This window comes from Aotus nancymaae, unplaced genomic scaffold (genome assembly GCF_030222135.1).
Source record: "Aotus nancymaae isolate 86718 unplaced genomic scaffold, 86718_ANA_hifiasm-v0.15.2.pri h1tg000053l, whole genome shotgun sequence".
NCBI classification, from domain to species: Eukaryota; Metazoa; Chordata; class Mammalia; order Primates; family Aotidae; genus Aotus; species Aotus nancymaae.
The window spans coordinates 15578495-15605883 of record NW_026988467.1 but is presented as its reverse complement, the minus strand read 5'-3'; the positions used below and the strand labels follow the sequence as shown (position 1 = coordinate 15605883).

Sequence of the window (27389 nt, the reverse complement as noted above, 5' to 3'; positions counted from 1 at the left end):
GTCGGGGACAGATGTGGGACAGGATATGGCTGGGAGCACTAGTTCCAATATATGCTGTCTGGATTCCAGAGGGGTTGGCACAGAGCTAATCACACTGCAGGGACTCTGTACAGAGGAACATACCAGGGCAACTTCTGATTGGTTTCAGACCCTAGGGAGACTCAAGGGTTTTCCTCCAGATCTTGCCCTGGGGAATTTGGCTGGGTTAACTGGACACAGGTTGACAGGAACACCTTATCAATACTTCACGTACAATTTCAACCAACAACTCTCTCGCCCCACTGCCTTCCTGTTCTGAAGATAATCCAAGGAAACCTGAGCCCTGGAATGACTTGGGTACCCAGGTTTAGGGCCAGGGAAGCATACGTGGAGTGGACCTTGCTGGTCCCTGCTCGGGTCCCTTTGTCTGGGTCAGTGTGTCTGTCCCCTGATTGATGTGCTTGTTGTTGCTAAGGGTTCTTAGCTGTGCCTTCTCTGCAGAAGTGCCTGCAGTCCGCGAGAGCCACTTTAGAGATGCTTGGGCAGATAGTTTATGTATCACTTACACATCACCCACCCACCCACATTACCAGGACAACCAGCAGTCAATGACCAACTGATCCAGTACCAAAGGCCAGGCCCTGGTCTGAAGTGGGACTACCCTGCTACTACAGTTCATGCTCCAGAGCTCCAGGTGGCACCAGGTTGAAGCTGGACGCCAGGTAAAACCCCCTCTTTGCTCAGCTTCTTTACCTGTCCTGTCTTACATCCTTCATGTCATTACAGTTTTCTCTGGAGATCTTGCCATCAATAATTCAAAAAGAGCCAGGCACACTGGTAGTCCCAGCGACTCAAGATGCTGAGACAGGAAGATTGTTTGAGCCCAGGAGTTCAAGGCTGCAGTGTGCTGTGATGACACCTGTGAATAGCCTTGCACTCCAACCTGGACAACATAGCAAGACCCCATTTCTAAAAAGCACAAAAACAGAAAATTGCCCGAGAATCCCCGTATGCTTCTAAGCAATATGTAAGTTTCTGAGCTCTCTTCTACCTCCTACATCTTGTGTAATGAGAGAGAGCCACCGAGGGTTCTATGCTTAGCGGCAGGAAAAGTTTGTTCCGGTGAAAAGGACTAAAGTTTCACCTTATTTTTTGACACCGTACTGTTTCTATGAGCTCATAGAGAGGCTTAAAGCAACGGCATCCATTGATCAAATATCGATCAGGCATTCACTAGAAGCCTCGCAGCTGCTTGGCCCTAGAGGATCCAGTAGGGAGCAACAGAAACATAGTTTCTACCCTGATCCTCTGTATTAGGTACAAAGGCTTCTTGGACACCCCTCAGAGTCCCTTTTGGAGCAATCCAAATGACAATCAATTGAGTACACGAAATCTTCAAAATGCTTTTAATTTCTTTTAATGTATAACAGTTACGCCTGAGTTACAGAGGAAGCGCTTACAAGCAGCAGGTAGTTAAAGCAAATACCAGTTTCTCTTTCTAGTCTACTACTCCATATAGCTGAATAAATTATGGTGTGATTATATTTAAACACACACCTCACACCCACACGCCCACACACACGCCCCACTCACACTCTCACGCACACCCACTCACTTCCGCATGGGGGAAATGGCTGAGTCAAACACGGAAGCAACAAAGTTGCAGTTACTAGGAAGGAGGAATGATCTAGAGTACTATGTAGATATTTCCCAGGTCAGGGAATTGGCCATGTCAGCGTTGACTTGAAGAAGCATCAAATACACAGAAGTCTCGGAGCTTTTCAAGTTGGCGGCTAGAGAACCCCCATTTGGTCTTGGTTTGGTGCCTCTGCAGGAGGGGAGGAGAGAAGACCTGTGTACCCCCAAAAAGTGTCCAATAGTGCGGGACACATTCGGGAGCTTGATGAGAAGAACATCAGCCTGAGAGAGGCCCTAGAGAACATCTTCTTAGTTGGGTAATAGAGTTTCACCGAGTCCCAGGATCCAAAATCTTGGATGCTTCACCAACTCCATCTTAAAACACTGGATGCTGACAGTGTGGTCAAAGTCTGGGACCGGTCCTGTTCTTAAGCCAGAGTCAGATTTCCAGTCTGACTCTTTTCATTTTCCTTCTGGGCAAACCTCTCTCTCCATCCTCCTTTCCTTCTCTCTTATCCCCCTAGTTCTCTGTTTGCTCTGCCCTTTCATGTTCCTCTGGCAAAAGAACAACAAAGGTAAATCAAGTATCAAATGGAAGTATAAAAGCATAGGTTGGTTCTTACACATCACTTCTTTTTTTCTTTATATAGTCAGAGAGAAATATCAAATGGAAAAATAAAAGAACAAGAATGAAAGAACCCAACAGAGCCTGGAATGCATAATTTGAAACACACGATATGAAGATATATCCCTATAGATGGTTCCTGGCACTAGCACGACACGCACTGTGGGGGATTTCTTTCCTTTTTTAGTATATATATATATTTATAAAAAGTCAACTTTCTATAAACGAACAGCACGTCACCACATTTCCAACTAATGTACAATGAACTCAAAAGAGAGCCCTCCTCAGAGAGGACCAACAGCGACTTGTGATTAAGTTGTAGGAAGCAGCTCTTATTTTGCTACAGACTCTATTTACAGGGATGGATGGGGGTTGTTTCTGGGACAGCCTGGCCGCTGAAACCCAGGCCTTCTTTCTTAGGCTGTGCTCAGCCCCAGAGACATGGAGGCCTTGTGTCTTCCGTCCAACATCACCTCTCTGGTGCTGTTTTGAGCTGCCAACACAAGGCTGAATTTTATAGCCCAAGTTGGCCAGACACATTAGTATATAGGTTTTAGAGAGAACTTATCAGGGTCAAGGGCCTCTTTCTGAAGGGGGGCGGCCCTCAAGGAATAAGTCCCATTTTCTACCAAGACGGTGGCTTGGGAGAACTTATCTTCAACATCATGAGAAATCATTTGGTTTATTTCCAAGCAGGTCTTAGTTCCATTTCACCATCGGGGCCAGATGTCTGGGATTGGTCCTAGCACGGAAATGTCACCTCCTGGGAGTGGGGCTGGGTGGTTTTGATGTCACCTGCCTGAGATCTCTGCTCCTGAGTCGCAGAGGGTGTCAGGACACTCAGACACTTTCTGAGCCAGGCCTCCGGGGGAAGGACTGACCGTTCAGGGAATGTGGATGAAGAATATTTGGTCTTCAGGAAGAGCTGCTTTCTGCTGTAATAGCTATAAAAGCAGGGACTGGGCTACCAAGGGACAACAGAGTCTTTTTTTTTTTTTGCCCGAGTTTGAAGAACCAAAGGTCTCCTGCAGTGGATGCTCCAGTTGCAATCTTGGTTGACCTTGATGGGTCACATGTGTCCGCTGCTACCAAAGAGTCTGTTTGTCCCAGTTGTTCATAGGTTCCTCTAAACCAGAGTTATGAACCAACCTGGTTATGGTCCAGGAAAGGCTTGATATCACTGACTCTGAAGATGAGGAGCGGGTGAGCGTTTGTCACAGAGGTGACATCCATGCAGGTGAGTGTTCCAGAATCTTGCCAAACCAGCTCCCCAGGAAGGAGGAACTCAGATTGACTCCCAGAGCACCAGCCCTTCCCTCTAGGAATGTCTTGTTGGCTGAGGGCAAGAGGCATGGATTGAGCAAAGAGGTGGCCTCATGAACCCAGGTGGGGACAAGCAATTTGGTCCAGTGTTTGTGAATTCAGTGCTGTGTCTCCCATCCCAAGTACTTTGTACCCAGCAGCGCCTGATAACGGTGATGGAATGTGGATTACAGTGACGGTAAAGATGAATATGATTTTGATAAGTAGGTAAAGGTGGTAAAAAGTTCCCAGGGAGGGGGAATCTGGGGTTTGAATCACCCTCTCAAGGTCCCAACTCTTAAGAGAATGGTACTTCAGGAGGCCGCTGGTGTGGTCAAGGAAGCTGCCTCTTCCCTCTGCTCTGGAACTGTTGACATCTTCCTCTGCTTAGGGGTGGTAGCTTGAAAACTGGCCCCAGCTGCCCCAGCTCAGCTGAGCTGGATCAGGAGACAGACGCTCCTTGACCAAGAGGGAGGTAACATGGAAAGATGCCACTTTGGGTGGGACAGTGGGATATGTCCCTACCGACATGCCAGGGGGAATCTGTAGTCTTGTCTGTGGGGCAAACAATCCCTGCCCAGTCTAGAACCCTCCTCCAAAGCTCTGAGGGTTGCTCTCTGCATCCCCAGAAGCTGAAAGGGGTGTGGGGAAGATGGAGGCCTCTTCCTAGAGGATGGGACATGGTGAGCATGGGCATGGATCTCTGCAGGAGGCTTTGGGCAAAATCTCAACTCCCTGGGGTATGGACTTGTAGGCAGAGCTGAAGCCTTGGGCAACAAAGGCTTGCCCTCCCACAAGCAAAGGGACCTGGTTATGAGAGCCCCTTCTGAGCCCACTTCATGCTCCTCCACTCACGTATCCTCAAGACTTGATCCCCTCTCCATCTCATCTGATCCAGCTAATGAGGAAATTGAAAAGTTCTGTGGGCTCCCCAGGCCCTAGGTGGGGTGGACATGGTGGGAACTTGGGCTTCAGGCTAAGAGCCCTCTGCTTCTAGATGCCTGAGTTGGGTCCTTGTAACCTGGGTGGGCCCGTGTCTGACAAGCCCCAACCCCACATGGTCCTGCCCTCTGGTTAAGCCTCTTCCTGGCCTCCTCAGTCTCCCTGCCTGTGCTAGATTTCCCTTTGCACCCAGTAGAGGTGTGGGAGGAGTGTTCTGAAGTCCTTCAAATTTCTGGGTGGGAGTGAGACTGTCCCCCTGCTGACTCCCCTGGGAAGACCCCAGAGCCAGGGTCCCCTCATTGCCGGAGTCCCAATGTCTAGAGGAGGAAAGGGCTGTGGTTCTGACACTGAACCAGAGACCTACCTTGGAAGGCTGGCTCCCAGTACATCCAGCTGAGAGCAGCCCTGAAAGCTTCACCTCCACCTCTAGCTAGGGCACCCACTGGAGCTGGGTCCAAAGGGCTGCAGGGCCTCCTCTCAGGCACTGTCCTCCTCTGGGTGCCCCAGGTGTTTAGGGCAGGCCTCGATCTCCATGCCTGTGTTGGCACAGAGGCCACCATGGGATTTGATGGGGAGGGCTGCAGGACAACCAGAAACCCTCCTGGGGGAGAGTGGGGAGCAGACTCCAAGGGCATCACTCTGGATCCCTAACCAACAGGTGAGTGACAAGCTGGCTGTCTACCTCCAGGGGGCCGGTGATGAGAAGCGGGTGGGCTCCTTTCCTGGCCTCCTGGGACCCCAGGGGGATGAAGGAGCAAGTCTGGGAGGCTCAGGGGTCAGTTAGGCTTGGGCTGGGAATTGGGTGGGGGCAAGTCGCCCCGGGGGCCCTAGTAGGCCTGTCCAGTTTCCACAGGCAGGAGTCCCAGCACAGCAGAGTGCTCCCCGAGCTTCATGCGACGCTGGGTGGAGAGGCTCACGTTTTTGGCCAGGTAATCAACAGCAGCTGGAAAAAAGAAGAGAATCTCCTAGAAATTGAGGTTCTTTTTGTTTATTCTTCCATTCACTCTAAATCCATCTATCAATTCATCCATCCTCTGTCTATCCATCTGTTCTTGCATCCATCCATTATCCTTCCATCCTTCTATCCACTCATTCTCTCATCCATCCAGCCATATCCATGCATCCACCCACCCATCCATTCTGTCCATTTATCCATCCATCCATCCATCCATCCATCCAACCATCCTTCTATCCACTCATCCTTCCCTTCCATCCATGCATCTATCTATCTATCCATCCTTCTCTCCATCCCCCATCCATCCATCCATCCATCCATCCATCCATCCACCCATCCTTCTATGCACTCATCCTTCCCTTCCATCCATGCATCTATCTATCTATCTATCCATCCTTCTATCCATCTTCCATCCATCCATCCATCCATCCACCCATCCTTCTATCCACTCATCCTTCCCTTCCATCCATGCATCTATCCATCCATCCATCTATCTATCTATCTCTTCATGAAGCTCTTTCTCTCACCTCCTCTCCAATTATTTGGCAAATATCTATTTAATACATTGTGTGCCCAGCTCTCTGGTAAGTTCCTAGGGAGGCACAGAAGATTATCCACATTGCTGGGCAAATAATTTGCCACCCCTTAACAAACCCACTACATATTCCTGCTGTGGAGGAGGCCCTGTGAGTCCCTGAGTCCAGTCAATGATTAGGGCAAGGTCTCTCTGTTTTCTCTGTCTGTGCTCAGCTTACAGATAAGGCAAAGCAAGACCTCTGCTGCAAAGCCAGAGTGGCTGAGGGTGAACTGAGGGATCCACGCAGAAGAAGCCAGGAGAGCTGAGACCAACAGCTCTGTCCTTCTGGTCACCCAGAGGAGACAGATGAGTGTCTGAGCCTGAGAGTGGTGCATATTTGTGTGTGTGAACAGCGGAAACAAGAATCTCCTTGAATAATTGGCCTGCACATGAATGTCCACACAAGAGCAACGTTGCACACACATGTGCACATATGTGTGTGAGTTGTGTGCACCTATGTGAATAGATGAACCTTGGGAATGCCAATGCATGTGCAGGTACTATGGACGGGTGAGTTCCAACTGAGCCAGGTACCTGCCTCTCTGTGTGTATGTGCAGGGATGACTCCTGACCTGCACGTACATGTGTTCTGTCTTGACTATACTGATTCTGCCTATCTGAGGTCACAGCAGAAATCAGCCCTGACTAAATGATTTGACTGGGGTGTGGCCAAGCCCTCCAGAGACACAGGGATGGGGGCTTCCCAAGCTGGGGTATGTGGCCATGGCCAGTCCAAATCCCTGGAATCTGTAGGGTCCAGAAGCAAGAGGAGGATGGAAAGAACACTGCATTAGGAATTATGAGGCCTGGTTCAACACTTGTTCTATTACCTCCCCACAGGGGACCCTATGGCACTCTACATGCTTCCCCAAGGTTGGAGGTTTCTGCCTAGGGCAGGTGGGTGAAGCCAAAAGGTGATAGGCACGGCCTGAGACGAGGCCAGGGAGTGCCAATCACTGAGCCATGGGAGGCCGTATTGCCTAGTGGTTCAAATGACGGAGGTTCAAATCCTGCACATGCCAACTCTTAGCGTGAGGTTTGGGGCATACCACCTCATCTATTCAAACTTCAGTTTCCTTGTCTGTGAAATGGGATCATAACAACATCCATCTGAGGAGCTGTTATGAAGGATAAAGGAGAAATGCATACAAAGTGGCTAGCTAGTACCGTGCTGCCACATTGTGAGCTCAAGAGATGTGGGTTTGGAAGCGGCAGAAGACTAGGATTGGGATTTAGTAAGCAAACGTGGCCTTTGATCAGGGCAGGAGGGATGGAGCAGCAGATGAGGTGGCTGCAGTTCCAGTTACCTCCCACTCATGTGGCCCTGGGCGCATCCCTTGACCTCTCTAGGACTGTTTCCTTGTCTGCAGAAGGGAGAAAACAAAGTCCAGCCTCCTCTGGGGCTGCTGCTCTCAGGATGAGGTGAGACAGTGATCTTTACGATGTGGGTTACGGAGCATGCAGGGGCTGGGCCCGCGACATTCTCAAAGGATGTGCAGATGCCCGGGGGTCTCTCTGGAATGTCTGAACCCTGTGCCCCTCTGCTTCCCAGGATGCAGGGTGGGTGATGAGTGAAAAGTTAAGCCTGCTTAGGGTCTGAGCTGAGCCCCTGAGGGCTGCCAACCTTCCTCTGAAGTCACTTGGCCTCCAGGCTCCCAGTTGGTAGAGCAGAGGCGGTGGCAGCCAGCCTGGCCCTGCCTTGGGTCTGCCCCTTGCTCTGCATGGGGTTAGGGTCATTCCCATCTCTGGCCTTGCAGGGACCATGCAGCCCTGGCCACACCAACTCTGCTACCTGGAGCCCACCCTCCCCGGGCTCCAGCGTCCACTCCGTTAAGAAGGCTCATTCTTAGAGTGACAGTAGGAATGGAAAGAGGAGGAGCCAATGTTTACAGAGAGCCTGCTTCTGCCGGTCCTGTTAGAAGCACTTTGTGGTCATTTTCATTTAGTTCTCACAATTCTGTGAGGCTGGTAGTGGTGGTATCGGCATCTTACAGATGATGGAACTGAGGCCCCGAGAGACTGCTGCACTTCGAAGATCACACAGTTCATAAGTTGTGGAGTCAGGATTCAAACCCAGGCCGTCTCCCTGGGAACCTAGCTCCCAGCCACCCCTGCATGCTCCTAGAGAATAACCCTTTGTACATGCACACTTTAGAGTGCATGAGGTACTCTACACCCCAAATTCTGCATTGATCCCATGTTCTGCTCCAGGCACTGTAAGCGATGTGTCCAAGGGCACACCGCCAAGACAGGTGACCCTTTCCCTGAGTCTCAGCAGCCGCTGCCTTCCCACCTTATTTCACACCATGCCAGCCTCTCACGCCAACCTCTCCAGCTACTCCTGTGGGTGGGCTGAGAGCTCTGGCTTTTTAAACAATCGATACATAATATTTGTACGTATTTATTGGGGTACATGTGATGCTTTGCTACATGCATAGAATGCGTAATGATCAAGTCAGGCTGTTTAGGGAATCCATCACCTTCAGTATTTATTATTTCTTTTCTTTTTTCTTTTTCTTGAAATGGAGTCTCGCTCTGTCACCCAGACTGGAGTGCAGTGGCACAATCTCGGCTTACTGCAACCTCTGCCTCCCGGGCTCAAGCAATTCTCCTGCTTCAGCCTCCCGAGTAGCTGGAATTACAGGTGCCCACCACTACACCTGGCTAATTTTTGCATTTTTTAGTAGGGACGGGGTTTCACCATGTTGGCCAGGCTGGTCTCAAACTCCTGACCTCAGGTGATCCGCCTGTCTTGGCCTCCCAAAGTGCTGGATTTACAGGCGTGAGCCACCGCACCTGGCCCAGTATTTATCATTTCTGTGTGTTGGGAACATTTCAAGTCCTCTCTTCTAGCTATTGTGAAATATACAATACATTGCTGTTAGCTGTAGTCACCTACTCTGTTATCAAACACTAGAGCTTTCTCCTTCTATCTAACTGTATGTTTGCACTGGTTCACCAACCTCTTCATCCCCCTCCCTGCTTCCCTGCCTCTAGTAAACATCGTTCGACTCTCTATCTCCATGAGATCAACCTTCTTAGCTCCCCATATGAGAATATGTATGTTTGTCATTCTGTCCCTGGCTTATGTTACTTAATAAAAGGACCTGCAGTTCCATCCACGTTGCTGCGGATGACAGAATCTTATTCTTTTTTCTGGCTGAATAGTACTCTACTGGGAATCTATACACTATTTTCTTTATCCATTCATCTATTGATGGGTACTTAGGTTAATTCCGTATCTTGGCCATTGTGAATGGTGTTGCAATAAACATGGGAGTGCAGGTACTCCTTTGCTACACTGATTCCTATACTTTGGATAAATACGGTAGTTCTAGTTTTCGCTGGCTTTGAATAATAATGAGAACACCAAAGCGAGCACCCTCACGTATGGCCCACCTACTTACTGTGTGCTGGCAGGCATGACTACCTCTATTTCTTTCGACAGCCCCATGCTTCAGGTATGAGCGTTCTCCTTCTATAAATGTGGAAACTGAGGCACAGAGAGGTCGCTGGCCCAGAGTCATAGGCAGTGCATGACATGGAGGAACCTGCACTGGTCCAGCCTGTGCCTCTGGTCACTCTGTGTGACTTCTCCTTGTCAGCCTCTCCCAGCGACCAGCCCGTGGCCCAGTGCACAGTAGGAGCTTGCCAGGCCCTGTCTAGGTAGCCAAGGAAACTTTCCCAGTGACCTGCCAACTTCAAGGGCACCCAACAGGCCGCAGAGCCTGCCTCTCCCTGGGGTGGAGCCGAGGGGCCGTCAAGGCCAGGGCTGTAACATTTCTCATTATGGTCTCCGTCAATGGCCCTCCCTGTCCCTCTGTTTCTCTGTATCTCCCCTCCTCTGCCTCGCGCCCGCGCCTGGGCTCTAAATGTCTCAAATTAGATTAATCGGGAGTTGGCAGGAGATGTGGTGGTGGTGCCAACTGGTAAACAATCTCAGCCGTCAGCGCCTCGTCAGCCCGCAGCCCCAGAGGAGGACCCTTCTAGACACAAATTCTTATTAGACTTGTCAGATCTATTAAAATTCTTTTCACACTTCTGCGTTCTATCAGCCCCATCATTAGTACGGCCCTGGCCTCTGGGAACACCAGGGCCATATTAATCTGCCGTGTGCCCCATCCCTGGGCCCCTGCCTCTAACCCTCCAGGGACGAGGGGAGGCAGACAGGTGGATGGACAATAGTCAGAGCAGGAAAAGAAGGAGCGAAGGTGTCCCTGGGAAGAGGAGAGGCCCCAGGAGAGGAGGAGGAGGACTCGGGGGCCTAAGGGTTTGGCCCATGTGTATGTTCGTTCTGTGCACACCTGAAGGTGGCTCTCCAGGGACGGGCTGCAGGTGTGGCTGTGTACACATCAGTATGAGCCGCCGGGTGACATCGGGCACACAGCCTCTCTGAGATCCCATTTCCTCATCTGTCCAATGGGAATAACCGCATGCGCTACATAGGGTGGTGTGAGGATGACACGCCAGACCCATAGTAGATGCTCAATAAACAGTCATCCCTCCTTCCTTTACACACGCACATTTCGTGTGTTTATATCTTAAGGCTGCATGTGTACACACATTAGTGAACACTCACATATAAACTCCTCTCTCTGTGGTGCATCTGTCCATATGCAGGCGTCTGTGAAGCCGTGGATGTGAATCCACACGTGGGTGGGCTCAGGTGTGTATTGTTGCTGAGTGGCCTCCACAAATCTGTGGCTTGAAATTAGGAGACTTTGGGTCCACCATTGCCATGGTGTGGAATTTTGGAAAAGCTACCTAGCCTCTCTGAGCCTCGTGTTTGCATCTGTAACTTGGGGACAAATAATTCAGAGAATTACATGAATGAGGAGCACGCATTTTGCCCAGTGCCCTAGAGGATGAAGCTGGGCAGAGGACAGGTGTCAGCGGAGGACAGGTGGACCTGGGCATGCACAGGCACTGTCCGGGACATGGGACTCCTGCACACATGCTGGGCGTCTCAGCCACAGACGTGTTCAGTTGCCGAGAGGTGTGGCGCAAGTGGTTAGTGGGAAGACAATGTGTCTCTGGGCCTGCAAAATGCCACAGGAGAGGAGGTGGTGCAATGGAAACACTTTGAGATGGCTAAGTCTACTCTGTGGCCTCCATTTCACAGATGGGAAGACTGAGGCTCAGAGAGGCAAGTGTGTGGCTTGCCCGCACTAATTGATGTCAGAGGAGCGGACTTTTCCTCCAGCCCTTCCCTCCCAGCTCAGGTCCGGAGTCTCTGTGGGGTCAGGTGGGATCTGTGTAGGGCTCGCTTTGGGGAGGGCTGGAGAATGTGGCCGGGAAGAGCACTGAGCTCTTCCTGGAGAAGCGAGGGCAGCAGGAGTGGAGCTGGAAGGGGCATGAGAGGAGGAGAAGGGAGTGGAAGGAGAGGATGGAAAAGAGAAAAATGGAGTTGGGGGAGGGGGGAGGAAACTGCTCTGCCTGGCTTTGCCCAAGCAAGAGGTGAACAAACCCTCCTTTCTCGCCTCCTAGGCCTCTTCCCTTTTGATCCCCTCCCCTGCCACCCCCATGCTGACTTTGGGGTTAATTTTATTTCCGAATTGAGCAGGCGCCCCGGGAGCAGGGCACCGAGCTCGGGTGTGACTAACGCCTGCCCCAGGCCGGGGCTGCTGCTGCAGCTGAGGTCACTCTAAAATCTTTATCAAGAGCATGTGTGTCCCGCTCCATGCCCAGGAACATGGGCTGGGTCAGGAGGTCGCCCTGGGACCCTCTGGAAACACTCCCAAGCACATGCATGCTCCCTGCTCTCAAATATACATGCATACTCCCATGCACACACTCACACACACACACACATGCACAGAGTTATACACACAGACATGGTATATGTCTACACCCAGATGTACATCCATACACATGTGCTCATGGCCACACCTATGACATGCCCAAACATACACGCACCCCCATTTATACACGGCACATAGAGGGTATGTGTCCACACACAGGTACTCCCAAACACACAATCACAGACACACTCAAGCATGTGTACATGCCTCAATGCATAGCTATACACATGTTCATACAGTCACACATTTGCACACTAACATACATCTATATACCCACATGCATGTTCATTATACATATCTACATATTGACATATGCATACAAAAAGTGCAGGCACACATAAAGACACAAACATATGTACAGACTTGAATGGACATTTAAACATATTTGTTTAAGCAGACACATACATATGTGTGCACATGTGTGTTCATACATACAGATGTGACATCACATGTGCACAATATGCTCATTTATGTGCATGCATGTGAACAGTCCTATGTGTTCACATATGCCCACACGTGCCCACTGACACACACCTGTACTCACATATATGCAAAGATGCATGCAATAACACATGGATTCTCACATACTCAGAGGCATCGCATGCACACAATGCATGCACACAACACATGCACACACACGCACAGGAATTAACATGTCCTGACACATGTACTCACATGCACCCATATAGACATGTGTACATACACATATGCAAGCATGTGCATGCACAGGAAGGGTCGTGAACACAACTGGGAGGTGGAGGCTGACACAGCTGGCCCTCACTTGGCAGTGGAAGCCAACACCACGTGAGGAGGAGTGGGTTGGGGTGGGCAGGAAGCAGAGGTCAGAAAGGCTGGCCCAGGGAGAGGACACCCTCGGGGATGGGCGCCTGGCCCTCTTGCCACACGCCCTTCTGATTAGTTTGACACCAGCAGGTGAGGGCTTTGTAGGGAGGTGGGGCAGGAGAGTGACTGGTGACCTCCGGCTCCTTGTAGCATCTGGGCCTGCCCCACTGCTGGCCTTACCAGGCAGCAGAGGCTATGTCCAGGCCTGCATTTTCCAGCCTGTGGTCTGAGGGTCCACCGTCCCTGCCTCAAGGCAAGGCACCAAGGGGATAGCAGCTGGAATGGATGTGTGAGACCACTGAAGAGTCTGGAGTCGAGGAGAGAGCTGGAAACGCAGCTTTCCCATGCCCTAGGCAGAAAGGGCAGGGTCTCCCACTGAGCCGTCCCGCACCATGGCCACCGGCAGCACATGGCTATTGAGCACTTGAACTGTGGCTAGTGCAACCAGGGAAGTGAATTTCAAATGTCAATTTCACTTTCACTCATTCAAAACTAAAAACTGATCTTCAGTTATTTGGTGGTTGGAAAACTTGCAATTTGGAACACTTTGGGTGTATAAGTCTATTTTCTCTATTGTAAACTACATGAAATGTAAATACAGATCGAATCTTTCGGTTGAAAACTCAGTGTCCGAATTAAAACGGCTGTGAGTGTAAAACACACATAGGATGCCAAAGACTTAGCATGAAGAAGAGAATGTGAAATATCTCCATAAATATATATGAATTGCATTTTGAAATGATAACCTTTTGGATGTACTGGGTTAAATAAAATGCTAGTCAAAATAATTCCATTGTTTCTTCTCTTTTGTTTTTTTGAGACAGTTTTGCTCTGTCACACAGGCCACTCTGTCACATAGGAGTATAGTGGCATGATCTCGGCTCACTGTAACCTCCGCTTCCCGGGCTCAAGTGATTCTTGTGCCTCACCTACTTGAGTAACTGGGATTACAGGTGCGTGCCATCACGCCTGGCTAATTATTGTATTTTTAGTAGAGACAGAGTTTCACCATGTTGACCAGGCTGGTCTTGAACTCCTGGCCTCAAGTGATTCGTTAGCCTCAGCCTTCCAAAGTGCTGGGATTACAGGCACTAGCCACCACGCCTGTCCTGTTTCTTCTTACATTTTAAAATGTGGCCACTAGAAATGTTAAATGATATTTGTGTCATGTATTATAGTTCTGTTGGAGCCCTAGTATGGGAGCAGGGGCTTGGCCAGGAGATGTCCTGGGTTTTGCCCAGTTCAGTGTCAGTTTAGATGAACTATTCCTTCTGGCTGAACTTCAATTTTCCCATCTGTAAAATGGACAATCCCCACCCCGACACCACCTTGTAGCTCCCTACAGATAAGCAGGAGGCCCTGGGGAGGAGGAGAAGAAATGGGGAGGGAGGATGCCCAGGGCACCAGCACTCACTCTGGCCATACTGGCCGTACTGATAGCCGGCCACGGGGTCCACGCTGTAGCCAGTGGTGCTGTAGGTGGGTGGGCAGTAGGCCTGGGAGGTGGGCAGGCTGTCTCCGGGCTTGATGGAGTCGGCCCTCTGGCTGCAGCTGGCTGAGATGGAGGTGGCCGGGTCCAGGCCTCCGTGCAGCGGGGAGATGGAGAAGTCGGCCTGTGGCTGCGGGGGCACCGCGCTGGGGTTGCTCAAGATGCTCATCACCTGTGGGGAAAAGGTCATTAGTGCCAGGCTCACCCGACAGACCCCAGAGACATGAGCATGCTGGGCACAATGCCCAGCTGGCCCTGGACCGCTCTTGGCTGGAGCTGTTCCCTTGAAGTCTCTGGAGCTTTGAGGTCTTTGGTTTACCTGATTTGCGTGCCCTTATGCGGGTCTTCAGTGTTTCTCTTGAAGGAAGGTCCCGAACCAGAGGTCCTCCTTCCACTGGGAGTTGGGTGAGGCCTTACTCTAGCTTCAGGGCCTGGCTCTAAGGGGCACCCTGGGCCTGTCTATTGAACGAATGAATGCATGAATGAATGCATGCATGAATGAATGCATGGATGAACCAAGTGGCTAATGATGCCTCTCCCATCAGTCAGGGAGTTCTCCTAGCTCAGAGAACTGTGCTTCCCCCATTACACCAGGATGCCCCATCTTCTAACACAAACATTTCAGCAGGACTCTGATCTGTCCAGCATCACTGTGTTCAACTTTCTCTGCCCACCACTTCTCTGGACCCCGAAGCTCCTGACCCTCCGACACCGAAGCCCTCAGCCATGCTTTCAAAGAGCCTCTCAGGTCCCTTCCTTTGATTCTACCAGCTCCTGAGGTCTGTGACCATCCTCTCTTTCCCTGCCTGGTCGGGTTCCACAAATAGGAGCTCACTGTCAGAGCTGGCAACAGAGATTAGCAGGGGCGGCTTGTCTCTAGAAACTCAGCTTAGGGGACCTGGGTGTAGGTTCCGGTGTTTACTTACTGGGATGCTCACTTATTTGCTCCACAAATTGGCATGGATGGTGACTCTGGCCCCAGGCTGAGAGCTGAAGGCTCTAAGACTTCAGAGGAGAAAGAGCCACAGTCCCTGCCCTCAGTGGCGGGAGAGGAGGAGGAAGGGTCTGGGTCCAGTGAGGGAGGCTACTAGCCAAGACCATGGAGACATGGAGTAGTGATACAGGCTCTTATCCATCAAAGGACGCAGAGGAGGGCATCCTGCCATCCCTGGCAGTCCGGGAAATCTGAGGGAGGTGGCACCTGCTGTCCAGCTCTCCAGGAAAGAGGTTGGGGAAAAGCAGTGCTTTCCTGTGGGGGTGAGGGGGTGGTGCCGCAGGAGTCCCTGCAGAGTGAGGGGGCAGTGTCCCGGTCAGTCCAGAGGAGAGCAGGGAGAGGACAGGAGGGAGAGGCAGGTCCTTGTGAACCTGACCTGCAGGGCCTACGTCCCTGATGACCTGCTGGTGATACCACCCCTTATGAGAGGAAGACCCTGAATATGATGAGGTGGGATTGGCTTTGCTGATAATCTGCCCAGCACCGAGACGGAGAACCTCATGGCAATCCCTGCTGGCTACACAGTCGTGTTCCCTGACTCCCCGTCCAGGGTAAGAGAGCAGGCTGTGGGCATTCAAGCAGTGATCGTTTTGCCGACTAGACACCTTCTGAAGATTTTTATCTTTGCCATGATGATTGGCCTGTTCCACAGGCATTGAGGCCTGGCCACAGTTGAGGGCATCGATGGATTCTTTGGGCCAGGTACAGACACCAAGCTCCTCCACTTACCGGCTGTGTCTCTGAGCAGTTAACTCATTTGATCTCCCAACTGAAAACCCCACTGAGATGTGTGGAGTGGAGCTAGGATGCCCATTTCCCAGATGAAAAAACTGAGGCCTGGAAAGGGGTTGTGGCTTCCCTAGATCTCACAGCAGGCCGAGGGCTCAGTTCGCCTGACCCTAGTTCACCTGCAAAATGTCAAGTTTGATTCTCAAGAATGAATGAGGTTGAGGCATCTGATCACTTTAGAGGGTCTCACTCCAAGGACCGGCAGTAGTGTGTTTCCTGGGCAGCTAATGGGGAGTGAGTGGGGCTGGGTTCCTTACTCTGGGGAAGCTTAGGACCTCTGGAATGCCTTGAGCAGAGCCTCTGCCTGATTCTTTCCCCCATGCCCTCAACCCTGGGGGTCTCCCCTCCTCCATCCTTTTCCTCCGTCACTCTCCTCCCAGATCCAGAGCCCAGAACTCAGGCCAGCTGGGGCTGTCCACTGGCTGGTCTTCATCTTCACACAGCTGGGGAGATTTGAGTGAGTCGACCTCATCAAGATGGCAAAGACACACTGGAATGGGTTTGCAAGAAGGAGAGAGAAAGTCTGCCCAGGAGGCAGGAGGCTGGGCTGGACGGTGTCTGGAGTGCTCTGGACACTAGCGCGACTTTAGGGAGCTGAGGTCTCCCCAGCTTGCTCTGTTGAATGTGCTTCTGAGGCCTTTGTCATGACTAGGTCAACAGCAGGGTGCTGGGCGGTATACGAGGGTGTCTGACACTGCAGGGTTGTGTTTGCTGCTTTGTCTGTCAAGATGGGATCTCCTTGGCTTGAAGAATGTGCTGGGGGCCTGGGGAGGAGAGCTGGGTCCCAGGACAAACTCAGGAATCTAACTGCCCTGGGGTTCTCAATCTAGACCTTTTCCCACCCATCTCCTTTCTGACCCAACACAAACAAGGACCCTGTTCCCTGGCTCATAGGAGGCCTGGGCTCCAAGAATAGACTTAGATGCTCAGATGGGCTCCATATCTCTTCTTTCAGAAGGGCTGTTGTCAGGGACTGGGAGGCTCCTGGGAGGATCTGTCAGCTCCCATGAGACCCCAGTTTGATCCTTCCCTCCTGCCCATCCCCAAGATGCCAACCCAGATGGGATGATGAGAGGGGAGGAATGGGGGGACGGTTAGGAAGAAGATGAGGATGCTTTGGGACAGGCTGAGAGCTGTGCATAGACCCACTACTCATCCTCTAAGAGAGACCTACACAGAACTGCCGCCCAATCTGACTACAACACTCAAGAATTATCAATGGCTCACTAGTACCTCCCAACAAAAGCTTCTCCTGACCAGACCTCTAGTTACCTGTCCCAACTCCGTTCACTCCTTTCTACCCTGCACTTTATATCCCAGCTATCCCCAACAATGTGTTATTTCTTGAAGATATCCTTTATTCATCCATGTATTCAACCAACAAGGATTTCATAGAGTGCTACTACGTGCCAGTCTGGAGCTAGGGCTGGACTACCACCTCTTCGAGAACAGGATGGAATTGCATTTTGTCCATCTCTGTAGCCCCAGTGCCTACATTGTGCTTGCTACATATTCTGAGCTCAGATAACCTCTGCTGAATTCATGCACATTCCTTTAACAAATAATTACTGAGCACCAATTATATACCAGACACTGAGCCAGGCACTGGGGACACAGCCATGAAAAATGCCAGTCCCATGCCCTCCTGGAGCTATCTGCCTAAGAAACAATGCTGACTTAAAACAAGAGAACAAATAATATGATTTCTGATACTGATCAATTCTATGGAGAAAAAACAAGCAGCTATGTGGGGTAGTCAGGCAAGACCTCCCCAGAGACGTGGTATCCAGCAAGACCAGAAAGAACAGCCCCGAGAAGACGAGGCAGGGGAGCTTTCTAGGCAGGGACATCAGCAAGTGCAAAGGCCCTGAGGTCCCTGGGGTTGAGGGGGCTGAGCCACGAGATACACCCTGCAGGTTTAGGAGCAAGAAGGTGAATGTGGAGAGAGTGAAAACTCCAGGAGCTGCAAGGGCTTGTGCAGTCCTTTCTCAGAAGGGGCTTGGGTGGTGCCCAGCGGCTCAGGAGGGCCCTGGACCCTGGGCCATGAACAGACAGCTCAGAAACAGCTTGGGTCCAGGAGCTTTTCCAGTAATGGGATTTGCTCAATGGGATTTGCCCTGGACCATCAAATCAAATCCACATCTGGGGAAGGTGTGAATGGGGGCTGTGTGGCTGCGGCTCACTCTCTTCCAGAGTCCCTAGGGGTCTGTGGATCAAAGGGTTTCCATTTCATCCAACCTCCTGTCTCCAGGCAGAGCAGCATCTAAGCTAATGGGACAGGACCCAAGTGGAGAGCAGCGGGAGGGGAGAACACTCATGGATGAAGACCGCAGGGCCGGAGCTGTACATTGGTCACTCCATGGACTCCTCGAGCAGATAGGGTATCATTACTCCCCTTATGCAGATGGGGAAACTGAGGCACGGGGAAGCAAAAAGCCTCACCCACAACCACACAGCTGGGAAGTGGCAGAGCTGGGATTTGCACCCAGGTCTCCCGGGTCCCTAGCTGTGCTCTTTCCCTGCCATCAGCTGGAGAGCACACAGGGAGAGGTTTGGCAATCTCACTGTGCAGAGCCCCACGGGCCTAAACGATCCTCGCTGGCCTCTGGCTTCCCCAGGACCTCTAGGGCTCCCTCTTGGCCTGCAGAAGCAGGAAGCATTGGCCCACCGTTAGGAGCCCAGCTGAGGTCTGGAGCCTGCAAACTTTTGAACTTGAGGAAGTCCAGGTCTGATGCAGTAATCTACCCCCCCTCAAGAATGCTAAGGCCTCTCCCCGGGTGGGTCTTACTTTTTTCCCGGTGACCTTGCTTTCACTAATGTATTACTTCTTGGTACGTTACCGTTACTAACTCAAAATCAATACCGACCTCCACATCTGTAAGGTTTTATCTGAAGGCAAATCTCAGGGCTGTCCATCAGGCTGACAGACAGCCATCCCTTCCTCTCCCTTCCTCCTCCATTTCCCCCCACCCGCCACCGCCCCCACCCAGCCCCCAACCCCTTCCTCTCCCTCTGCTCCAAATCAGTCCCAGCCTTGACCAGACTAAATCAATAAGGGCCCTGCCTCACCCTCCCTTCCGCCCGCTGGGGAGAGGCTTGCTGGTTTAGGGGTGGGGGACCCCCCTTCCACAGCCTCTGCTCACCGCCCCCTCCCCCAGGACGTGCCGGCTCGCTCCCCTACTTTAAAAGAAGGGGATGGGAAAAATGTAATTAATTCCCTCCGTTCCTGAGCTGGCCCCGAGGGCCTGGGACTGTGGAGGCTGAGCTGCGAGAGCTGCACCCTCTGTGATAACCGAACGTGGCTTTGGGAGTGCGGCTGCAATTAGAAGGGGCGATCGCCATCATCCGGGCTCCATGGCAGGGTTTGTGGTGGGTGGGTGGAGGCTGCAGCAGCGTGCAGAGGGAGAGGGAGGCACAGAGCCTGAAGACTGAACGTCAGGATAGGGGTAGGGTCTGGAATCAGGTCAAAGACCACGGGGACCAGTGGCAGGTCAAGGAGCCTCACCTCTGTACTGCCTGAGAAGGACCCTGAGGTTCTATGAGGGACAACAGTGTCCCTGAGGGCACTGGGCTTGGGCCCGTCAGTGCTCAGAAGGGCTTTCCTGCAGCATGGGGGCCAGAATATCTGCCCTGAATAACTGTGACCCTGGGCAATTTCTTTAACCTTCTGTGCCTCAGTTTTCTCATCTGTAAAATGGGTATGATGGTAATTGTAGCTACCCAGAGAGTTATTGTAAGGATTAAGTGAGTAAATAAATGCACACAGGATGTGCCATGCCAGTGTGTTGTTAGTTCCAGTAAATATCAGCCCTCCTCCTCCCCTCCCTTTTTCACCTCCCTGACACTTCTGCCTGGATTAGAAGGGAGGAGGTGGCTCCGGGACCTCACCTGAGATGGAAATGAGCACTTGGAAGCAGACTCTGGGAACACCTCCCAGTCAGGGGCCGTACACTTTTTCATCCTTTTCCCCCATGGGGGCCATCACCCAGTGGGTGCTTTCTGAATGAAGACTTGCTCTGCCCCTCTCATGTTCTGTCTCCACACAGAAGCTGGGCCTGCACTCTGGAAAGGGAGCAAGTCACATCCCCTCTGGCCTGAATGTGCTCCTCTATAGAAAGAAGGAACCCTCACAGTACAAGTCCTGGGAGTCTCCCAGTCTCAGCCGAGCGAGGCCTAGAATCCGCACAACTCCACAACACACACACCGCATGGGGCAGCCCGCACCGTGCTCCGCAGGACACACCCCTGAATCTAGGACGAAGAGTCCAGTGAAAACGTCTCTGGTCCGGATCGCCAAACAGCCTTTCATCAGAGCCCCAGTTAATGGCAGGATAGTTTCTCCCATTTGCACGCTCGCTTTCTTAGACTCGTCCAATACACTTACACACGCACACACGTGCATGTGATACACCTAAATATGCACATGAAACCTGGGAGGCAACTTGGAGATTGCTGCATGTTCAAAAATGGGGAAACTGAGGCTCAAAGAGAGGGAGTGGCTTCAGGAATAATCCCCAGGGGTTACTGCCACTCCCTTGTGCCCCCAGTCTTGGGTTTGGTTCCAGAAGGATCTGCTGGCTTGCCACACAGAGCACTTTATACAAGCCTCAGGTCCAACTCCAGCCCTGGTTCACCGTCTGGACTTCCACAAGAGGTGAGAGGAGGGGATATTTTCAGAGCCATCTGTTCCCGTGGTCGGAACACAGCTTGCCAGGAATAGAATGCGTCGTTCGTCTGAATTGCATGAAAGTGTCTCTATGGACCAAGAACTGTCCCCAGGCTGGGAGATGAACTGGGGCAGCCCAGTTCACAACTTGCCTTGATTCCTAAGGGTCTGGGGCCTGGAGTCCACCTCTGCCTCCAGGCAGACCGTGTCAGAGCAGGCTGAGGACTGGGGGAGAGCTGCTCTCCTGGGTCTGTCTGCTCCGTCACTGGTTCTCCATCTTGACTGTCCACTGGAATCACTGAGGAGCCTGGGGGTCAGGAGTTTTTAAAGCTCCCAGGTGATTCTAATGAGCAGCCAAGTTTGAGAGCCACCAGTCTCAAGACATCACTGTGAATTGCTACACACACGTAATACCATGACACATCCATATTCATGCAGGTGAAAATATGGGATGCACACAAAACACACCCAGACCCCATGCGGGAAGATACACACATTACAGATGTGCCAACATAAACACGCGGAGAACGGCGTCCATGCAAACCCACAGGCACCCACCCCGCTGGCCACAGCCCATCGGCGTGCCTCCCCGACGCACACATACAGAGCACACAGACCCTCACGCACTCACACACTGTGGCCCCACAACTCCACCTTCAACGGCTCACTCGCGCAAACCTGCGCACCCCTTCACCCTCCTCCAGCCTCCAGGGGACACCCAGACACACATCACACGCATGCCCCTGCTGGCGACTGCCTGTCCCCAGCCCCACACTAGGATTAGTGGAAGCCAGAAATCACCCACCCAGGCAGCTGCCCCCCTCACCCCCTCTTCTTCTCAATTCTCCACTAAGAGGATCTGGACCTCGCCCCCCTCCTTCCTCGCTGTGGACAGCGGTAATGGGCTTCGGGTGCTGACTTGGAGCTTCCAAACAAGATTTCCTGCAGGTCTCCCTGTCCCCCGCCTCCCAATTTAGCTCCCATCTCTGCTCACGGCCTTCACACCCCACCCCCTCCACCACCAGCATCCCACACTGCAGCCCTGCACCTGCTGTGTGGCCAACAAGCTCCCCTTCCCTCCCCTGACCCTGCCCCTTGACTCCTGGTTCCCTCTCATTTGTCACCCCCAAAGCCTTCCGTGACACTTTTCTAAGCCTGGCTGATGACATTCTCTTGCACCAGCACCGCACTTTACAGTTGATGAAGTATTTCCGTGTAAGCTTCGTAACTACTCTAGGAAGCACAGTTATTCCATTTTTCAGGTGAGAAAACTGAGGCTTAGCTGCTCACTCAGAATCAGCTGGGGGATGAGTAGCAGGATCGGGGCAAGGACTCTTGACGCTCAGCTTCTGGTCTGATGCTAGAAGGTGGTTGCCTTGTGCCTGTCTGTGGCCTTCATTTACCCTAGGTGGCTCAGGGTCATTTATTAACTGAGTGTTAACTCAGTGTGTGTGTGTTTGTGTGTATGTGTGTGTGTGAGAGAGAGGGAGAGAGAGGGAGAGTGTGTGCATGGTTGAATACTGTGTGTGCATGTGTGAGTACTGTGTTCATGCATGCTTGTGCACATGGGAGTGCTATGCGTGTGTTTTGTTTGTGTGCTTCTAAGTCCTTGTGTGATGTGTGAGCATTGTGTTTTTGTATGTGCATGTGTGTTATGTGTGCATGGGAGTACTGTACGTGCGTGCATGTGTAGAATTTTTGTGTTCATGTGCAAGTATTTGTGTATGTGTGAATTTTGTATGTGTGCTTGTGTGAGTATTGTGTATGCATAAGTATTCTGTGTGCACGCAGTAGCTACTACTGTGTGTGCATGTGTGATTGTTGCCTGTGTGTGTGCGCATGTGAGCATTGCACGTGTATGGAGCACAGATCCTGTGTACCCCAACTCAAAGTACAGACTGAAGCTTGGGGACCTTGGAAGGTCAGAGGATACGTGGTGAACACAGGGTCATTGTTTGCCATCTTTGACCAGGGTGGGGGCTCCTCATTCACAGCCCTGTTGGGGTCTCTCCTCCTCCCACGTGCAGTTTGATACACCAGACTTGGAAGACTCATGAGGCCGGCTCTGTCTGAGTGAAGGGAGAAGCAAGGGGGATAATTTGTGAAACTGCAGCAGAAGATATCCAGAAATCCTTCTGGTGTATGAGGGAGAGACCCTTACAGCCAAAAGAGGCCATGAGGTCCCTGTGTTCAAGCCTTACCTGGTGGAAACTTTCAGTTCCAGGAAGGCCCAATCCTCTTCCTGGGAACAGACCAAGCCCCACCCCGTTTGTTGTCTTCCTGTGGCCCTGACGTGCCTGGATTTGGCCGGGAGCTGGCTGCGGGCAGACTCGGTGTCTTATTCCCAGTGCCTGGCTCCCAGAAGGCACCCAACAAACATTTGCTAAGTGAGGAAATTCGTGAATGAATAACTGAATTTATCTTTTTACCCCGAGCACAGGGTCTAGCACAGAGCTGGTTATAAATTGAGGGGTCATTTGGCAAACATCCTCCAACCCAATGGGTTTCTAAGAGCCCCCTCCCGACCCTAGGGGTCCTTGGAGGCTTTTGTTTAAGGACTATCTAGAGGTGAGGTGGGGGTGGAGGGAGGAACAGAATGGCTTTCCATTTACTGTCCAAGAAGTCAAAGACACACACACACACACACACACACACACACACACTCTCTTCCAATGTCTGTTTTACAAGACATCAATCTCCAAATATCTAGAAACATCTAGAAATATCTGGAAACACCAGATGGAGGCTTTACCCCCCATCCCAGGGCAGATCCTTGGGCTGGCCTGAGTTTGAAGGTGCTCACGCCAGGATGGGTCCAGGGCTCGGGGCCCCTGGCGGGTGCTGGTGCTAGCAGGGTGTAGTGAGACTCACAAACCATCTCTGATGGCCCGATAAATGGCAGATGAGGGATTAGAGCGACTCTGCTCGGAGCGGCGGGGCTGCGGGGGGAAGGGGCCGATCGCTGGGAAAGATATGACTATTTAAAGATAATGATTGCATAAATTTAATTAGCACACTTTCACGCGGCAAATGGTCGTTTTGTAATTAATGTATCTGGCCTTACTAAGCATGAAAGATCCCATCTTCTCCCCCTCCCTTCCCTGCTCCCCCTCCTCTGCGGCCCTAATGAAAGACAGAGAGCAAGTGACAGAAACAGTTTGTCAGCGGCTCCAGGTGTCAGGGGCCTAATTGGCCGAGCTAAGGGGAGGAGGGGGATGTGGGAGGAAGGAGAGGGGAGGGAGGAGGGCCTCCTTGACTCTGGTCTCCATCCAGGTTGGAAAAGGAGGAGGTCTGGGTTCTTAGGCTCCCCTGGCATGGCAGAGGATTGGGGGGGCGCTTCTCTACCTCGGTAATTGGTGGAGATGAGGATGCAGATTGGCCGTGGCAGGGACTGAATGGTGGCAGGGAGGCCTAGTTAGTACCTGGGCAGACAAGCTGGCACATATCACAATGTGTTAAGGACTCAGGGCCATGATAGCTCAGGCCCAGCTTGCCCCCTCCCAGAAGCTAAATCCCTTCAGTGGAATGAATAAACAAATCAGCCTCAGTTTCCCCGTTTGTAAAACAGCCCCTGGTTAGAGAGAGGCTCACATGGAAAAAGGATCCTAGTCTTAAGCACCTACTATGTGCCCATCACCTACTATGTGCAGGCGGACTGCCAGCCCCTCCTCCCCACATTAGGTCAAAGACGTACATGTTCACCTTTCTGAAATCAGGACGTGTATTGCCTTCACCGCTGCCTCGCCGTGGATAAGTGGCTGCGCAGCTGTGTGGAAAGCTTTTGTTCCCACCTTCTGATAGGATTGAGAGAGGGCCAGCATCAGATGTCTCAGGTTCAATGAAATATGAACTATAATGAAAAATGGCTGTTCCATTTTAAAGATCAGGAAACGGAGGTTCTAGAAAGCTAAATAATTTGCCCCGGTCTCCACAATGAGTAAGCACGGGGGCTTGGATTTGAACTAAAAAGTAGCAAACAGAAAGTCGATTCTCTTTCTAGCGTCCACCCAGGGGCCTTGGGCAGGAGCTCAGCACCTCTTCCTACCCCCACGGTACCGTCCTCTGCAGGATGACTAAGGTGTATGACTGGCTTCATAGGACAGTCTGTCAGTTAAATGGGTACAGCTGTCAATTGCAGTGCTGTCCCTTAAAGTTAGGGATTGGTTTCTTGGGTGACCTGGTAATGGAACAGACAGAGAGGGCTTGAGCTACCATGCCCGCACCATGCCATGGCCGTGCTGGGGCTCTGCAGATGGCGGCCGTGTACATCTCACCTCTGACCATGACCCTCCACTGCCTTCACCAGCTGCCTCTCCAGCCTGCTGCCAGCCTTAGCCACTGGCCTGTGCCCCAGTGAGCTCGGCCCTGCCCAGTTTTCTCTGAGGAAGGCAGAGCAGGGAGGCCTTGAGCCAGCCTCGGCTGGTGGAGTGGGGCCCAGCCAGCCCTCTCCCAGACCAAATTCAATTTCGAAGCTTAATGAGTTTGCAGAGGAGCCGGGTGAGCTCGCTGATGCCACTCCTTGCCGGATGGGTGGTTCCCGGCCGGGCCACCGAGTGCGCGAGGTGGCCTGAGTGGGGAGAGCCCTGGGCCCCATCAAGAGTGGCGGGGGCACTGAGGGAGTGAAAAATGTCAGAGCAAATTGCTCTTGACAGCGTTAATATCTGCACCTCATAGCAATAATTACATGTAAATAAATAGCAAAATCACACTCAGCTGGAGGCAACTTGGGGAGGACAGACGCTGCTAAGGACCAGCTGGGGACCCAAATGCTCTGCTCCACTCTTTTCTTCCCTTCTTAGTCTCTGCTCCCTCTCTCTCCCTCAACCAGGCTCTTGCCTGCAATACGGAGCTTGGACCTCAAGATCGTAGCTACTCACGTTAAAAATGGAAGGGAAGAAGAAAACAATTGGGTTTTCCCCTCCACGGGTGCAATGAAACCTCCCAGCCTTTCTCTCCTTGTTCCATCTCTGGGTCTCTGCAGAGGGACATCTCTGAAACCTACGTCTTATTCTGTCTCTGGATCCCTGCAGACAGACATCTCTGAAATCTATATTTCTGCCCTGACTTCTGTCCTGGACATGCATATGGCTCTCTCCCGGTCTTGGCCTGCAAAGAGCTACCTCTGAGCGAGTCCTCCTCCTGCATTCCCGGTTTCTGTCTGATTGCCTCGCCTTCTTGGTCACTCAGACTTCAGACATCCCAATCGCCTTTGCTTCCCCTCTCAGTGCCCACATTCAGTCGTCCATCATGTGCCAGGTAAAGTCACAAGCTAAACATGGCACAACTTCCTGGAGAGGAGTCAAGTTGACACGATGCCAATTTATTTCATTACTATGACCCAACATACATGGTTCCGTAGTGGCAAAGGATGCATCTCAAAGAGAATACATGAAACTACATTATACCCCACCTCCTGGGCCTCAGGGGGAACACGCTCAACCCTCATCCTGGGTGTTTGAAGAAAAGTTTGAGAAGCCCTGCGAGCACCAGATGGCCATTCCTTAGAGAGCATCAAGGCTAAGGAAGCAGCTGGAAACGTTCTAGGGTTTCCAGCCAGATTCACCTCTTGCTGCCACGTCTGGGGGCCCATTAATTTGTTGTCTTGGTTTTGCCCGACTGGACTATGAAGTCTGCAGGAGCAGAGACGAATGTTTTGGCAATCCCTGAATGTACAGTTCTTAGTAAAAGGCCCTTGGAGGGGTTTGAGGGAGGAAGAAATGAAACAAAAAAGAGAGGTGAAGGGTAGGAAGGAAAGGCGGATGAAGACAGAAGATGGCAAGGAAAAAGCTGCAGCCCGGGGAGGTGACATAACTCAGAATGAGCCCGGTTTACCTATTTACGTGGATCTGATTTGGAGTTTCACTCTCCCTTCCCCGTATGGACCCAGGAGCTCTTCCTCCAGAGATCCAGCCTCCCTCCTCCTCCCTGCTTGCACTGTAGAAAGTTCCCACGAGTGAGGGCTTCCGGGGGCCCTGGGAGAAGGAACACAGACAGCCCTTCCAGCTACGTCTACGCCCTGCCGCCTCACCCACACAGGGCAGGGAACGCAGGCTCCATTCTTTGCAAAACAAATATCTTCTCCGGAGCAGCCCCCGCGTCCCACACCTTCTTGTTTAGCTCACCGACTAATCCACTTATCGAGGATAAAGCGCCTGTGAATCCCCATTTGATAAAGGCAGCTACGAAATTAGCAAAAACGTGCCCACGGCATCGACGTACCAGGCAAACAAGAGGCTGGGGACGGTGGCGGAGAGATGTTGTCTCGTTTCAGTCCCCGGGCCCTAAGAGATGCGGGAGGAGATAGGGGCTTTTTCGGGCTTTTTCCGCTAGCGCTGCAGGCTGGGAAGGCGATGTCGATGCTGTGGGTTATACGGGGCGGGGGGAAGCGGTTGGGCAAATGGAGTCCCCGCCTCATCCTATGCTGCATACACCCCAACTCCAATCTGGGCCCCCTGCTCTGATGATGACCCCACTCCATGTCCCTGGTGCTGACCACACTCCCAAGGTGAGCCATTCATAATCCTAAGCTGATATTCTTTAATGCTGTTGCCATGTCAGGTACGATTCTAAGCATTTCATTGAGTTAACCCATTTACTCCTCACAACAGCCCTGGGAAGTAGGTCCAACCCTGTGTCATCCACATTTGGTAGAGGAGCAAATGGAGGCACAGAGAGGTCAAGTCACTTGCCCAAGATCATACAGCTGGCAACCATTGCCCTCAACTTAGATAATACTCTCCGATTCAACATGACCGATTCTAACTCCAACCTTGATCCCATCTCTGATTG

General features: G+C 51.9%; 1 protein-coding gene across 2 annotated transcripts in view; it reads right to left on the bottom strand.

The window, feature by feature from the left end:
* Positions 1–1380: 1380 nt before the first annotated feature.
* PAX7 (paired box 7) overlaps positions 1381–27389 on the bottom strand; it is a 114995-nt gene continuing 88986 nt past the window's right edge. Inside the window, exons 8-9 of one of the 2 annotated variants that reach the window (XM_012439743.2) lie at positions 14077–14323; positions 1381–5429 (exon numbers count right to left, since the gene is read on the bottom strand). In XM_012439743.2, coding sequence (XP_012295166.1) covers positions 5314–5429; positions 14077–14323 — 363 coding nt within the window. In that variant the 3' untranslated portion in view covers positions 1381–5313. The remainder of the gene's footprint in view (positions 5430–14076; positions 14324–27389) is intronic. The other variant, XM_012439744.2, reaches the window with a different exon arrangement.